The sequence below is a fragment of the Echeneis naucrates genome, chromosome 20, assembly GCF_900963305.1.
Source record: "Echeneis naucrates chromosome 20, fEcheNa1.1, whole genome shotgun sequence".
Classification (NCBI taxonomy): domain Eukaryota; kingdom Metazoa; phylum Chordata; class Actinopteri; order Carangiformes; family Echeneidae; genus Echeneis; species Echeneis naucrates.
In genome coordinates this window covers 10,442,455-10,459,195 of record NC_042530.1, presented here as the reverse complement: position 1 = coordinate 10,459,195, position 16,741 = coordinate 10,442,455, and the positions used below count along the sequence as shown (strand labels likewise).

The 16,741-nt window shown below is 39.9% G+C and overlaps 1 protein-coding gene across 1 annotated transcript in view; it reads left to right on the top strand.

Annotated features, from left to right (window-relative positions):
* The window catches only part of LOC115061361 (flagellar attachment zone protein 1-like), an 85,989-nt gene extending 71,926 nt beyond the window's left edge, over positions 1-14,063 (top strand). Inside the window, exons 16-21 of the mRNA XM_029529670.1 lie at positions 3,281-3,390; positions 3,647-3,721; positions 4,728-4,821; positions 4,924-4,964; positions 9,756-9,858; positions 13,517-14,063. Coding sequence (XP_029385530.1) covers positions 3,281-3,390; positions 3,647-3,721; positions 4,728-4,821; positions 4,924-4,964; positions 9,756-9,858; positions 13,517-13,690 — 597 coding nt within the window. The 3' untranslated portion in view covers positions 13,691-14,063. The remainder of the gene's footprint in view (positions 1-3,280; positions 3,391-3,646; positions 3,722-4,727; positions 4,822-4,923; positions 4,965-9,755; positions 9,859-13,516) is intronic.
* Positions 14,064-16,741: the final 2,678 nt, after the last annotated feature.

Sequence of the window (16,741 nt, the reverse complement as noted above, 5' to 3'; positions counted from 1 at the left end):
AAATTGTCAATATTATGATTTAATTAAAAAGTTGACGGATCAAAGAACTAGTAAGGGAGATTAGTGGCTGGTGCTGCGTAAGCACCAGTTCTTTTTGTTTGGAAGTTCCTGATATTCATGATATGGACACACTCATGCGCACAGATACACAAAAAGTAGCCTGAGTTACTTCTCAAAGTTTTCTGTGTAGATATTAAGGATTTGGTGTAACTTCATCTAGCCAGGAAGTGCCCGAGAAACTTCTCTGAAGGCTTGTAATGTAGCTGTGCTCATGCAGGCTAGATGTAAGATAGGGGACTTCAATAATGGCAGCTACTGATAAACAACCCAGCAGCATGCGTAGGAGAGTGTGTGATGAAAGGGCTCAAGGAAAAGGAGTCAGGCCATGCAGCAGCAGACGAAGGTAATTAAAGAAGCCATCATCAGCATCATTAATATGCTAGATCTGCTGTGGCCCACTGACTAGTCTAATGGAGGACATGTCATCATCGTCACCATTAGGGAGAAAGGGACACACAAACACACGCACGCACAGTCTTAATGTTGGGTCACGCCATGATTATCGCCATTAAGCCTAGAGTGAGAAGACCGGCTTAGGAAACCTCATTCTCTCCTGCCATCGCACATGCACACATACAGTACGCACACAGACACACGCTTGTAGATCTTTAATTCAAACCCTGTGAGTGATAAGTATGCATATTTAAGTGATGTCAGGCCTGTTGGGTCTTTTAATTAGACAGAATGAATGAATGTTTTATAAAAACGTGTTTAACAATAAATGTGTTCATTAATTTGATGAGAGGATGTGCTCTGATGAGCTGAGTGGAACAGAGTAATGGCTCGTATTCAGCTCTGATGGTTTGATGGTGATGGTGGCAACTACCAGGCTGTTTTGCTCATTTTCCTGTTCCTGTATTAACACGGAAAAGTTAACTTTGAACCATGTTTATCCCATGATGTTGGACAGTTTGGTCTCTTTTTATTTATTTATTTTTTACAACCAATGTGCAATGTGACACTGGTCCACTGCTCTGTGGAGAATAGAAAAGGCGGAAAATCCATTAACTGTTAAAGTCACCCACCTTTTTTTCCCCTTTTTGTCTGCAGGCTTGTCATGAAAGTAAATTCAAACGTAAAAGTTCGGAAGAAAGGTTGAGTGAGTTCACAAAGTCCATCCTGTGTCCTTTGTCAATGAAATGTGTGGGCTGCGGACTGGACAGCTCTGACTTATTTTTTTATAAAATAAACTATCAACATGATAAATACTGTTGAAGCAGCTGTAAAGAATTCACCAGCAATGCAGTAGTAAATTCATATTTTCTGGCAAAGACCTGAAAGGACCAGCAGTATCACCAAACCTGATTATAAGTGTCCCAAATGCATTTTGTTGCCCCTTTTAGCCCCCATCATCTGCTAAAATATTTGTGCAACAAAACCAATCTAAATGTTAAGCAGGTATGCTGCTTTACTCCTCCCCCCCTCTTGCTTTTGCACCTCCTTGTCCTTTTTCCCTTTTTCTCTAAATGTCCCCCTCCCTCATGCTTACATTCCCCACCTCTTTCTCACACACCCTTTCACTGCCTCCCTTGACACTGTTGGAAAGAGAGTGACGGTGTGTAATTTAGTCCTAATCACAACATCAGACTTGTGCAGTGATTTACATCCCTTCACCAGCCAAGCCAGTCAGACAGTCAGGAGGGAGATGTTAATGTGAGACCACAGGTAATTACTGTCATTACAGCACGCCACAGATCCTGCCACTACGTGTGTGCGTGGTTGTGCATGTAGAAGTGTGTATAGATGCACTGACTTTATATTTTTGGGCTGGTGTTTTTTTGTTTGGGTTGTTTTTTTTGTTTGTTTTTTTGTTTGTTTTTTGAAGCCATTAAGTTCACAACATTTATTCCATTGATGATGAATGTAATTACAATTGACTCGGTGTGTTTAAAAAATAAGTTTCAGTCATATTAGGATTTTATGCTGACAAATATTGTTCCCTCAGATTTTATTTCTTTATTTGTTGAAGTGCAGCTACTCCTTAATCCAAAAGCAGTGAATTCAACATACCATAAAATTTTAATCACTAATAATCTGTCACTGTCATCCTCACAACTTCCCTTAATGTCTTGGTCACCCTCTTCATTTCTGTTCTTTGATGAACAATCTCTTCACCACTCTGCCAAATGAAAGCACAAGTCTCATATTTCCCAGATATTGTAAGTTTTTGTCAGTCATATCTTTTTCTTGTTGTTTTTTTCTGTTTGTTTCCGTTTGTAAGACAAAAATAACCATCGTCATACAGTCTTGTACAGCCAGTTAACATACTGTGTCACATATCACAGGCATAAAAACTAAAACAAGCAGAAGCGATGTGGATGGTTGGGTAATGTTGTACATTGAAAATGAGAGTACGGGGCCCTTCCCTATTCGTGCGACTGTTGGAGATCTTTTACATTAAGCTGTGGTGTTTTCCAGATGCATGGCCAAATAACTTTTTAGTATTAGTATTATTATTTTTATTATTAGCATGGTATTCAAAACAGACAGATGTGCAGACACCTGACACAGCAGCTGATATTTTCACATTTTAGACTAATCATGTGGTATTTTTGGATACTCAAATTATGCCCCACATATTTAAAACTTTTTCCACATTTGCCTCAGTCTTGTGTGCAAAGATGGTATGGTATATCAAGGTGTTTCTATGGCGATAAGGGTAATGTGTCAAGGTCCCCCAGAGTTTAGGTCTGGAAAGGTCCTGACTGATAAGCAGAATGAGAAAGTCAGCAGTTTGGCCAGTGCTGTCCCGTCCCCGTTTCCACACCATACTCCTCCTCTTCCCAGTCTTGTTTTGAGACTGATTCTGCTCCACCCCATCCTCCATTTTTTCTCCGTGTAGCTGCTTGATACCTTACCCTGCCATTTATACCTGCATTTGCAAATGCCACCTCTTTCATCTCCCATTATTCTCCATTTACCAATTATTCTCTGGTGTTGTTGTTATGCGCTTATTTTTGACATTTATTGTCACCTTGTCTTTGCTTCCCACATCCTCAACCTTACTTTTATTTTCTATTTTGTTCATTCACACCCTTGGTCAACTTCAAACCGTATTTGTAGTGTATATGTGTGTGTATGCTTGTGTGTTTGCGTATAAACTTAAAAGATGTTAATATTTCACTTTTGAAGAATGTAATATTTTCAAGATGCTAACCTGTTTGCAGCTACGGTATGGCTCCTTATGTTGTGATAGATAAAAGGCTATATGACTTTGTAGGTGGAAACTCTCCAAACAGAGCTGGAGGGGACCAGGTCTGACAATGCAAAACTTCGCCATGACAACCAGCTGATCATGACCAGTGTCAGCCGTTGGATTGCTGAACAAAAGTATGATCACTTCGTCCATTTCTGTTAGGATTCATATTGTTTTCATCCTCTACACAGGATATAAAGAAATCATAAATAAGAAATCAAATGCAAGTCATTTTGTGTAACTCATCATATTTCATACTTGTTACCCATAACCCCGCACACGTTAATACAACTCTGCAACATTTTATCACACAAACATTTTAAATAGTTTCTTTATTTTGCTGAAATTGATCCTCCTTTCCAATTGGCAGACTTTTCATTTTCCTTTCAGGGATTCCAACAAAAGCCTGACTGACCAGATGAAGGCCCAGAACAAGGTGCTACTTATTGTCACTGAAGAGAAAGCGTGAGTAGTTACAGTTGACACTTGTATGTGTTTATGTCCATCTCAACCTTGTGCAGTGTATTTGTTTGCTAAAGATGACTAAAGAGGGAAAAAAAAGGCACAACAGCTCGGCTAACTGTTGTATCCGCAAACAAGGTCACCATGGAACAGCACTATTTATGAAATGTGTGCATGTGTTCAGGTGGACTCTGACAAATTATTGTTCTCTGACCTGACCAGTCTTTATGCATGTTTGCATCACAATGACATATGCACACACACACGGAGTGCTCTCACAGACTTGGGCGTGACATATTCTTCTTTCCAGAGATCAAAGCGGTCTAGTCGTCTCCTGTCATCCTGCCCCCCTGCAGTGCCGTACCTCCCCCAGCCCCTCCCAGCAGCACCACAACTGTCTGTCTGCTTTTTTTTTTTTTTTACTCCCTCCCTCCTTCTCCCTTGATTTTTCCCTTCTCTACCTCTGCCTCTCTCCCTCTGTGTGTTTGTGTATGTTTTGTTCCTATGATTTTTGTTATGGTAACCTGTAGCAATAGTAACAGTCTTCATACACCTGGAATAAAATGTGTTCTAACCCGAACAAAGTGAATAATGTGTTCCAATGAACATTTCCCCCTCATGAGCAGAAGCTTCCCTCAATATTTTAAATGGGACATTTCTGATTAATTTCATCTCTATGTGAAATGAAGTTATTTGAAGTTGTATTGTAGAAAAATAAACATCTTAATCAGATTTGGTGATCTGACAAAATACTGAAATAAATATCCACAAGCAGCAGAAATAGCATGTCATTATAATAGACTATGACATGTGTGTGTGTCAGAGATGCTAGTTAGAGGCTGTTGTGAAAGAGAAACACAGACACCAATGCAGTTGCATGGCAGAATATTTTTGCCTGCCATGTTAACAAGAGTCTCTTGATGATAATAGATGTCTGTCTTTCTCTGCATGCCTCGCAATGTATATTTTTGTGTTTAATATTGTCTCTGTATCTCCCTCGCTTTGTCAGACGTCTTCAGCAGGCTAATGACACATTTAAAGCAGAGGTAAAGAGACTGAAAGAAGTGGCGGAGAAAAAGGAGAGAGACATGGAACGCTTCAAGGTGAACAAGTGCAGACTGGAAAGGCAATGAACTACAAATAGGAAGAGACAAAAGAGAGTCGATCACAAACAGGTTTGTTTTTCATTTTCTAATTGTTCGCAGGCCCAGATCCGAGACCGGGGCGTCTGGCAAGATGAGAGACCGTGAGTCATCTGTGTGTGTGTGTGAGAGAGAGACAGACTGTGCACACCAGTACATGTGGATGCATTTGTGTGCATCCACCAGCTGATCAGAGTTAAGCGCTCACACACAACAAAAGCTTTGCCCACCATGTTTCACTCTTTCACACACAATCTAGCCCGAACAAAGCTAATGATGATAATAACAGCAGGAGTGCCAAGTTGTGAATGAAACACCCCGATGGCCCAGACACTTGTGTGTGTGTGTGTGTATACATGCATGTGGGTGTTATGTCTCTCCTTCAATCTGAATACGTTATTCATGCTGGGCCTTTAACAATGATTACACTCCAATCAAGGGCCCATCCTCTGCTGCTTGCCACCCCCATTGCTGTCAAATAGCATTCATCAATAGAGAAGGGATATATTTATAATGTTCATTAAGGCAATGACAAAAAATGTGGCACAGATGGGATTGGGTGTAGGATGGAAGTGAGAAAGGAGGGTATGTGTGTGTGTGGGAGAGGGTGCCAGTGGGGGCACCTGTCCGCAATACTAGTCTTCATACCCCCAGTTTGACCCCCTAAGGTCTGCCTCATTAACACCCCCCCACCCACACACACACTTCTCCGCCTCACCCTGTTTTACAGACATACACACAGTCATGCTGCACCCCTCCCCTAACAAACCACTAGGCTCAGTTTCCAAAACGGATCAGATTTGTTTTGACTGGGGTAGGTTTTCAATGCTATTCAAAGCTGTCAGTCATTTTAATGATATCATTAAGGGGCCACGACAGAAAGATGAATCGCTTTTCTTTGTCTTTCCCTCATAATTACGAACCAACGCGAGAGGGACAGAGTGAGAAAGGCAGTTCATATAGATGTATGCATAAGTGGGGTTTTGATTGAGCGAATATAATAACTTGGTATAAGATAAAAAAAAACTGAATGAAAGCCTCTTCCATAGTGTCTCCTCATCCATTTTCCTTTTCTCTCGCTCCTATTTTCTTTATTATGAGGATTCCTAATTTATTTCATTTCATTATTGAGCCCCCCCCACCAAAACACACTGACCCAGAATGCCACATGGATGAAAATCATACATCTATAAGGCAACTGATGTGTCATGATATTTGCATGGCAGCCATATACATTCAGGGTATAAATCTAATTACTGGTGGCAAAGGGGATATCTTCGCAGTGTCTTTCCACCATCGCTATCACTGACAGCAATCAACACAGCATGAAGGTTTTGCTATAAAGTCATTAGATATGCCTTTATTAAAGAAATGTATTATGGTTATATGTTCTACTGTTCCATAGCCACTGGAGTGTCACAGCTTCAAATATGGAGGCCATTCTGTGCTAATATAAAGCCAGAGAAGGATAAGGAAACAAGAGAGGAAAAGATGGAAATTTTGCAAAATGAAAAAGGCCTCTGCTATATTAAACATAAAAATTTTATTCAGATTTTTGCGGCATACAAAAGTAGTGAGAAAACACAAAGCTGAGTTAAATTTGAGCCTCTCAGTCCTGTGACAACAGATAGTTGTGATATAATTGCAGTAAAAAATGCAGCAATTTAAGGACATCTTGTCTGTGTCAGATTAAAGAGTTGACTAACTAACTAACTAAATGAAACCCTGACAACAGGTAAAATGACAAAGTGCCCTCCGTTCTTGCCATGAAGCTTGTTTGTATCGTAAGTCCTGCAAGTCCAATTTTGCGGAACCAACACGCATCTGTCCATTTGCATGATGTATCTCCTCATTCAGATGCGCAACAAAAACTTTTTAATACAGTAAAAACGAACACTGCCCTATTGTTTTCAGAAGCACTTCTAAAATGATGATGAAATGAGGGATGAAAGGTTGTGCTCACTATTCATGAAGTATTTCTCTTCTGGTGAACAAATAAATAAAAAATATTGGCATCAAGATGTATATGATAAAGAGTTGAGGTATTTTATTTATTTCTTTATTCATTTTATCAGCTGACCACCTGTAGTTATTTAGCTCGTGCCCACGCCATAACTGTGCAATTTATACAGATACTTTTTTACCAGGTTACCTGCAGCCACCAAACGTAATGCTGAAACCAAGGCACCCCTGCAGGTTTTCTCAAAGACCCAAATAAAAATGTTTGGTTTTTTTTAGCAGCAATTATTCTCTAGCCACAAATTAATGCTCAAAGTCATTTAACCTCAAAGCATCTCAAATAATATCTGAAAACATTAACCTAACGGCTCACATTGAGATGCACTGAGTAATGAAAGCGGAGATTGATGCTGTTTGTTGCCGCCAGCTTTGACTCAGTGGCTGCGTGACAAACCCGTGCGAGGGGTAAAGCTCATAAAGCATCAGACTTCATCAGTCGCAACACTAACTAACCCAGAGATCACAGCAGAGAATTTGTACAAATGCGGGGAGCTGAACTGACAGAGGAGCAGAAAGAGGAGCTAAGAGGGAGACAGTAAGAGAGGAGTCAAGTCTTGCATAAAATTTACTGCAATATGAAAGCAGTAAATAAGACAGATGAGAGCGAGATTGCAGCAAGAGAGGAAGCGTGTAGTTTATTGCCTAGTTTAGAGAGCATGGCAGCTTGGTTTTGACACTAATGACCGTAATTATACACACACTGATTGGGTTAGGCTGCTAATTACACACAACCATGTTTGCGTGTAAACACAGGAACACGTGTTTACACAGGCGTCATGCCAAGCACGCAACGCATCACCGCCTTCTCACATCGGGTGCATAAATCTCACACAGTTGTCTCAGCAGCAGTGATGCTTCATGATCTGCTGAAGACCATATTACCATCTAGGAAAGAGTTTAAATCATGTGAAGAATCTTTGGCAATGTGGCGTTTTGGATTTTATGGAGTTGGACTGTACTTCGAGTTAATGCCTCCTATCTTTCCGTCACTGCAGTGGTGGAAACTCATGGAACCTTTTTAAAATGGCATTTACAATTTGAGAGATCAAAGGAAATTTCAGCATTCCTCCTTATTAATGTTCTTTGTATCATCAGTATGGTGTGAAATTAAACGATCTGTAAGGGTCAGTTGCAATTATGTTCCGTTTATGAATTTCATCTGAAGGAAATTAGATTTCTTTAAAAATGTTTACATTGGCCAAGCTCAATTAGTTAGTTAAAAGACAGTGGTGTGTGTGTGTGTGTGTGTGTGTGTGTGTGTATGTGTATGTGTGGAATTTTTATCCATGTGAATACTCCCTTTCCCTTTGTTTGTGTAGATCAAATTCACTGCTTTATAGCATAACTTTATATATGTCTTTGTATTCTATGTTTGACTAAAACAGTAATTGGTGAACGGCAGAATTGACTAATCAGCCACAGGATTATATCTCTTTGTTCAAATTTTTAGGACTGCACATGAACAAACGTTAGGCTACGCACCAGGCCTTGAGCATTTTAGCATTGTTTTTCCTCTTTTATTTCCCGGAAAATGGTTTTATTCAGTGTTTTTACTGCATTATAACGGAACATTGCGTCATTTCTTTTATTTTATTTTTATTTCTATAGAAAATGCGTATGTCTCAAACAAGCATCAATATATATGACGGATCCACTCCAAAACCAATAGAGAAATCCCAGTCAAGACATTATCAGGATAGCAGAGTGGGGAGCATTTTTAAACAGTAGTGTTATTGTCACTATTGTTTATGCTGTTGTTATTGTCTCTTAGTTGAGGGTTACAATACATGGGGGCAGTATTGTTTAACTAATGCATCGCATAAACTTTTCAGACAAAAACGTCAGTTCACATATTCACATCTCCCTCAAGTGTCTCCTTGGATCTTAAATTTTTTACGTTGCAGCTAATATGGGCAAAAAGTGTGCGGTTGTGTATGTGTAACTCTGTGCCTGTGTGTGCCTCTGCTCCTCCACATTTATGATGCATTTATTAGCGTTTTGATGAGCGCATGCGTCGTCTCAACTGGAGCAAAATCGGACCATCTTTCCATCCGTTGTTCTGCTAGAAAATCCCAGCTTGCTCTTTTACAGGGAAATTAACATTGGAGAGGTACAGTGGTACTTTAATGGGCTAAGAAGTCTTCAATAAAGTATTTAGAAGGTTTTTTCCGAATACTAACTGGACAGGTTCAGTGGGGCATAAAAGAAAAAGCAAAAAGCGGGGGCAGCAAGCGCTTCAGCCCATACAGAGCACCATTATCCACCGTCGTTAATTTAATAGACATTCCTTAGTCAGCCCTGGGTCTGAAGATAGCAGACCCTAACATTTGTTTGTCATTTCCCAAGCATTTTTAATAAACAGTTAAAATCTTAAATGGCTTCTTGTACTCTTAATGTTCCCTAGCTGCGGTGGCGTTGTGTTGTTTTTCTTTTGTTTTTTGTTTTTTTCTCTTTTTTTTTTCTTTTTTCTAGTTTTATATGCGCTTTCATATATAATTTAATGATTCCTGGAACCCATTTGCTCACCCATCTCCTTGTTTAGTAATAAGTTTAAATGAAGATGGTTATAATGAAGAGGATGAACGCCAGCTTCTTCATGCCCCAGATTTCTGAGGACATCTGATTCAAACTGTTTTGCAAGGGAATACAAATCACTGTGCAAAAATACTGGAGTTTAAAAGTTTACCATGGTAAATGAAGATGTGTATACGTAATGTGCCTTTTACAGTCCACAGCAAATTAGCCAATTTTGAGTAACATGAGTAAAGTTTTTCTCGTTCTCTTTTCATACAGTACCCGCGGTACTAGAATTTAAATATGTCAAAGTTAGTTTCTGATATGTGTTTATTTGTATGTATATGGATATTGTGTTACAGTGAGGGAAATCAGAGTTGTGTGGCTCTAAACCTCAGCAAAATCGAGGAAATGCAGACCAGACTGCGAAGTAACCTGGAGGCCATCGGCATGCTAAATCAACAAGTAAGAGAGCAGGCGTGTGTGCACGCACGCACACACACACACACACACACACACTCAGACATACATATACAGACACGCATACACACACATGTATAGACAGTCCAGACAGTCCTTTTACCCAACAGATAGAAGCACACACCCACACACAGGCCCACCTGCTGTTGAGCTCACACAGAAGAGGAAGCTTTCATGCGTCCAACTTCAAATGCACACACGCACTTACACACAGGCACACAGAGGCATCCATTTCCTCTTCCTACGATAAAAGTGAAAAGTCGGCAGTAGGGTGGGGGTGTGTGTGTGCTGGGTGCAGGGAAAGGGTGGTGGGGGTGATGGCGGTGGGGGGGGACAAATTGTATTGGGAAAAAGCAGTGACGTTTCTTTCCACTAGTAAATGATTTCCCTTTCATGAAACTGAGAGAGGGATGTATATCAATACAGGCACGCTGATCTCTCCGTGACAGCATAGGGAAATGGCCCGCTGTGATAAAACAATGTGGGGAGAAAAAACACTGAGGAATATTCTGAGGAAAAGCTGACATTTTTTACTGTGTTGAACTTCACAAGAGTCAACAAATCACCAAAGGAGAGACGAATCAAAAGTACTCCTCAGCCCCCTCAGTTCTCCAAAACTCCAGAGCCTGGGGAGCGGCTCACCTGACTTTTGTTAGTTTGTGGAATGGCCCGCTGATTGACGGGGTACGACGAAAGCTGGCACTTGTTGAAGTTTTAATGTAGTGTTGTGTCAGTGAAAAGGAAACGGCATTAACTGCATGTTTGAGACAGACGAAGGTGGAGGAGAGGAAGAGACAGGCAGAGAGAAAGAGAGAGGTGGTGTTTAACAGGTCAGGTGTGTAATAGCATCTCTTAATCTCTAGTGTGAATCATTACGCACATCGATCCAACATGGGCAGTCTACACACACACACACACACACACACACACACACACTCAAACATACAAGCTGAATTGGAAAGAAGGATATAGACAGTTTATTTACACAGGCCTTTCCTTTCCACTGTCCACTGGACACACAGTCACACACACAGTTGCACACACTTAGGGATATCAGTGAAGAAGCTGAATAGAAGGTCTCTGTTTATCTGTTTGAGCGGTGCTTGACTATAAATCTGGTCTGTGTCTCATTCACGTGGTCAAAAACTGGTTTCATACTGCTTCTTTCTCATTCACCCATAGGCACATATTAACAGTCTATACATCATGCACGAGCTTGATTTTCCTCTGACTGTCAGGCAGATTTCATGCAAACTTTTGAAATTTCACGCAAAATTAAATGAATTAAACGAATTCCTATCAACTGGGATAAAGATGAAAATCAGAGAGGAAAAAAAAAAATTAGATCCCTTCAATGGCTGACTAGCATTAGGCAAGCTGTTTTTTGTTTTTTTTTTGTTTTTTTTAAGTCAACTAATGTCCAGTGTGTTTCTTGATACCATTCAAAGAATAAAAAAATAAATAAATAAATAAAAAATACATGAGTCGATTTTTCCACATCCAAAAGCAGCTGCAGGTACGACATGGAGGTCAAAGTGGACAGGTTTTCTTCTTTGCATTTACACATTTCAAAAACAGCTCAAGAGATGTTTATTATAATTTTTTTGAGCCCAATGAAAAACAGTTTGGCAGCTCTAGCAAGTAAAATAACAAGTAAAAAAAGAGGTAGACATAAAATTAGGGGTAGGAATATTAACAAAGAATAATAAATAAGATACGGGTAAAAATAGCATAAAAGATAAAAGATAAGCAAAAGGCAATTAAATAAGTGCGCACAGTGCGACGGGTATGCATAAGCAGTACAGTCAGTGGTTGTAGGGCTTGATGGATGTGACAGCCCTTGGATTAAAAAGAGTTTTTCACACACAGTACTGACACATAAGCATTCTCAAGCTGAGTTAAAACATCAATTCAAAAAAACTTTTTCACTAATATGAGCAAATTTACTCAAAGTTTCCTGCTTCTGTTCCTCTTTTCTATCTCAGTAGTTTTTAATCATTTGAATTAAAATACCTGGCTGGAAACTATAGCTATGCAAAGTGCAAACACACATGCAGCAGCATTAAAACACCCCCTCTGTGTCTTTCTGTCTGTCCTTCTCTTTCGTTCTTCCCCACGTATACACATTCTTCTCAACATATGCACAGCAGTTCACCCATACTATGAAGGTTGAGGAGACAAGCTGTGATTTTTAATTTCATCCCCCCTCTTTTGCAATTAGAGAAGCATCCAGAGCCGCCAAAGACCAGGGAAATTAAACAGGTCCTCTTGAATATACAGTTCATTATAAATGTCAGCCTCAGTCTCTGGGTTTTTTTTTATTATCTTGGAATTATATTGCTTTTGGAATAACGTAAAATGAATGTATTGTAGGATGTTAGCCTGTTGTAGATAGTAAATACTCTTTAAGCATCTTAGGATAGTTTTGACACATTGACTTGTCATTGGCTCTTCGAGGGTTAAGCCTTAGACCCAGCTATTTTACTCATCGCATGTAATACATTTGCCCAGATTTATTGAGTGTGTGTGTGTGTATGTGTGGTGTCTGGAAGGGTAATGTTAGCGGAACCATCCGGAAATGTGTCTGTCTCATCTCCGTTTGTGTTTTTCCCTCTCCCACTCGCTCGCTCTCTCTCTCTCTCTCTCTCTCTTTCTCTCTCTCTCTCTCTCTCTCTCTCTCTCTCATACACACACTCACACACACAAAGTACAAACGCACTCATGGCCAGACATGTCGATGTGACATCATTCTTTAACTGCAGCTTTCACACAGATATACACACATTTAAAAAACAGATGTGGAAAGTACAACTGTCATTGCTCAATGTGTCTCTTTCTCTCTGTTCTTTAACTTCTTATTTTATTCCTTCTCACTGCTGAAAATGCATCATTTTAAATGTTTGACTCTCTTTTATCTGCCTTATTACAATTTTTAGACTGGCACATTTTGCATATAATTACCATGGTTTACAGAAAATACAATTTGTTTATTTATTTATTTATTTGCTTTTTGCTTTCATAACAACTTTTTAACTCACACTGCCGCCTGCCTTTACCCAAATGTCCTTGTCAAAAAATAGAACACCCTCAATTTAGCTAGTTTGTAATTGTGTTTCAGGGAGCCCAATCATGTTCTGATGATGTGCGATTTGTTTTGTGTCACGGGTGATTTTGTGTCAAATCGACCTCTAATGATCGCTCAAATTGGTTGTTTTCATGTAGAAATTTACACTGTTGCTTGACTCCCGCTTGGAACCATTTCAAACTGTGAACACAGTACTCTCCTGGAAACCTCCTCACAATTTCCCAGTTGCGTTTCTTTTTCAACAGCCATGACAGCAAGTATGAAAGATGAATTAAGCATATAATAGGATGTCAGCTACCTCATCAATTTGATCAATAGCTGTTGGCTTTTGATAGTAAACATTTATTGGCAACATGAAATTAAGTTTTGCAATTTTGTTGATTAAACTAAATAAGTGTGATGTTTTAACTTCCTTGAACCTTGCCCCCCCCCCCCCCGAAATTTTCCTCTCCCTTACTCCCTCAGTCTGTTTCGCAGTCACACATGAGGACTTCTTTTCAAAATCTTTCTTCTTCTGCGTGTATGTTTCTCACAGCATGTCTTTCTTTCTCGCTCCAGTTGAATGCCCTTGGTGGAGAGAATAAACAGTTGCGCCGGCAGCTGGAGGAGGAGAGGTCTATGCGCAGACAAGTGGAGCAACTGCTCCTTCCAGCTTCCACCTCCCAGCACTGCTCCTCCTGCACCCACCTTCTGCCTCTCATCTCTCTGTCTCCCCCACCTGCTGAGCCTTGATCCAGAGACAGGGGACACTCACAGGACTCCACCCCATACTAAATGAGTGGAGCTGGGCTGGAGAAATCAGGTGAGTCCCTGGCTTTGTCTGAAGCGCTCTGGATCACTCCAGCCGCTGAGCGCTCTGTCTCCACCTTTCTGGAGAAGGCTTCTGTCTGGGAGGACAAGCAGGAATCTGACCAAATGAAGCCCCCTGAAGACTATACCCTGTCATGACTTTTTGACCTCTAGCTTCTCACCAGGGAGCATATCCAGTATGAGGTTAATGTCCTGCAGGTCAAAGTCAGGTCCCTGGGTGCTGATTGCCTGAGGGGGACTCCAGAACCAGCAGATGATGGAATTTACTTAAATGGTCAAAAGTCAAGTAAAAATATTCTACAATGCCATGAGAAGATTTATTCTGAGAAAATGTTCTTTTTTTTTTTTTTTTTTTTTGTCAGACTATAATTCTATCATGATAGAAAAAACATTCTCCCTACAATGCTCCACTCAGTAGTGGCCCAGAACATTACGAGTTAATTCTTTAAATGAACTTGTTTTGAGACTAAACTGAAGCAATAAACCCCAGTTTGTTTTTGTGCCTGCACTTATTTAAGAACTCGACTAGTCCTTGTGAACTAAAATGATTTTAATTCAACGTAAATGAACAAATGAGCCGAACAGAACATTCTTAGTGTTGATGAATGTGTCATTACACTGGAGATGAGTCTTGCTTCAGCTAAATATGGGATGGCACACCATGAGTATCCACAGACATGCTTCAGATGTTGATGGGAATGGCTGTAACAGTCTGATTGTGCTGCAGCTGTGTGCCATGTGTCCTCCATCTACTGTGGTGAATGTCGCTGTCCGTCTTTCTATTTGAGTACATTGTGTGTTTGCGTGCTTCTGTCTCCCTGTATGTGCCTGCAGGTGCGCATGTGCTTGTCTGATTGAGTAGATTAGATGTTCGTATTATAGGTATATCATGTGTTTGATACTTTTAAAAAGCTATTTGTTGATTTGTTTTCTGTTGCTGAGAAGCAGTGTGGCTGTGGTCGAAAAACAAAAACAGATGCATTTGTAAGTCATTGCACAATTTGTCTGTCATGTGTTATCATGCCAATACTATATTGTCTCTGCCAGTCGGAAGCTTTCAGCAGCAGGTTAGCAATGCTACTTGTTAGTGTTGCATAGTGGTTAAAATCAACTGCTGCGACACACAAAGACATTGACACAGGTAACATTGCTGGGCAGCAAAACCATCGTCTAAAATAGTCTAAAACGCTTTTGAAGCGAGTACAATGACTCACAATCACCCAAACACGCACACACACACACTGTTAATCTGCCACATTTTGATGAGCATCTACAGGTGACTCATACATAGTTTGAGTACTGCTCATTCATGCAAACAAAGCAAAAGAAGTATGCAAATATTTGCACTATTATACTGTGATAACTTGAATTCTGGCTTCTTCATCTTGCTGTCCCACTTGTTCCCCGCACTACCCCTAGCTTGCTCCCAAACCCCTTTTACCATTCATTAGTCCTATATTTATATATATAAATATAGCCGTTGTATAGCTGGTCAGGATATTGTACATTTTAATGATTTTCCTTAGCACTTCATGTCCTTGTTAGCTTGGTTTTCCTGATCTCCTGTGTCACACTCAAAAATACTTTTCTTTTATCTGCAAACACGCATGCGTTCACCCACTCACACATCCACACGCATTTATATTCCTTCACAAAAACACACACACTTGCACAAACGGCACAGTCATTAAAAATGAAACCACAGGCTTTTTTGAAAACTCCCAGGACTGAGGGAAAAGTCAGCAGCGCAGTGGTGAAAAAAGTCCCCCTGGAAACAATGAGGAGAATGATCATTTGTTGTTCTTGAAAACCCGGTGAGGTTTCACAGAGGTTAAGCTTCCCTTTGATGTGTTTTTAACTCGTTTCAGCTCTGTGGAGGGATTAGTCAGCCTCTCACACACACAAACACAAACGCACACATTTGCGCACTCAAGCTCATACAGGCTCTTAATTTCCACACCACTTTCTCTCACAAAGACAGAAAGCAGAGAACAGGCTCCTTCCTAACCTAATTTCATCAAATGAGCATGTGTGGTACTTCATAACTGTATGTGTGGTCCCCTGGAAATCTGTGGTAAACCAGCAAAATATTACAAGTCAGTATTTTCTTTTTATCCCAAATTAGCATCAGGCTGTTTTTGAACAGTTTGGGCTCTCAACCACGAGCGACACAGAGAAAGAGAGGCAGAGTAGCTGTTGATCATCATGGCGCTCATTACGGTGTTTACAAGGCATTATTTAATCCTTATTTCAAGATACAAAAAGGCTGCTTGTGCCCATGTGTTTGTGTGTTATCAGCTCCAGTCAGGGCTTCCTTGTAGGTCTCTGTGTGGTTGCCCATGCTAATAATCACACCAAAAGCTCGCGTTCATAGCCCATGTTGTAAGGAACTCTGAAACAAATAGTGTTTGCAAATAATTTAAACATTTTTTTGCAACCTTGGCCCACCAGTAGGTGGAGATAGACCACACCACAGCAACCCACAAAGATTACAGTAAACTATCCAAAAAAACTTGTCAATAAAATTAGATTGTGTAAGTATGTGTATTTGTTATATTACTTCTAATCAGAAATAAAAAATAAGTTTCATGGTTAATTCAGTTTCATTTGTTTTTCTCAAACTAATAATGATAATCCATGAAATTGTTGGTTTTATGATTTTTCTGGCAAAACAAACAAATGATAAATAATTTGGCATTTTCACTCTTACTCTGTCACCAATGGAGCCTCAACATAGCAAATATAATCATTTCAGGCTTAGGTGTGTGTCTTGTATAATGTAAAATAAAATGCATGTGCGCTTCAGGTGCATTTCTAAGAAGGAACATTTAGTAGAATGTTTATAATACAAATAGCTAATTTCAAAATGACCACAGCAACTTATCACAGTCTACATATCTGATACTAGAAGAGGCCCTTTTGTCATGTGAATAAACACTGTTAAAATAACTTTTAGTGGGAGAGGCAGTTCTG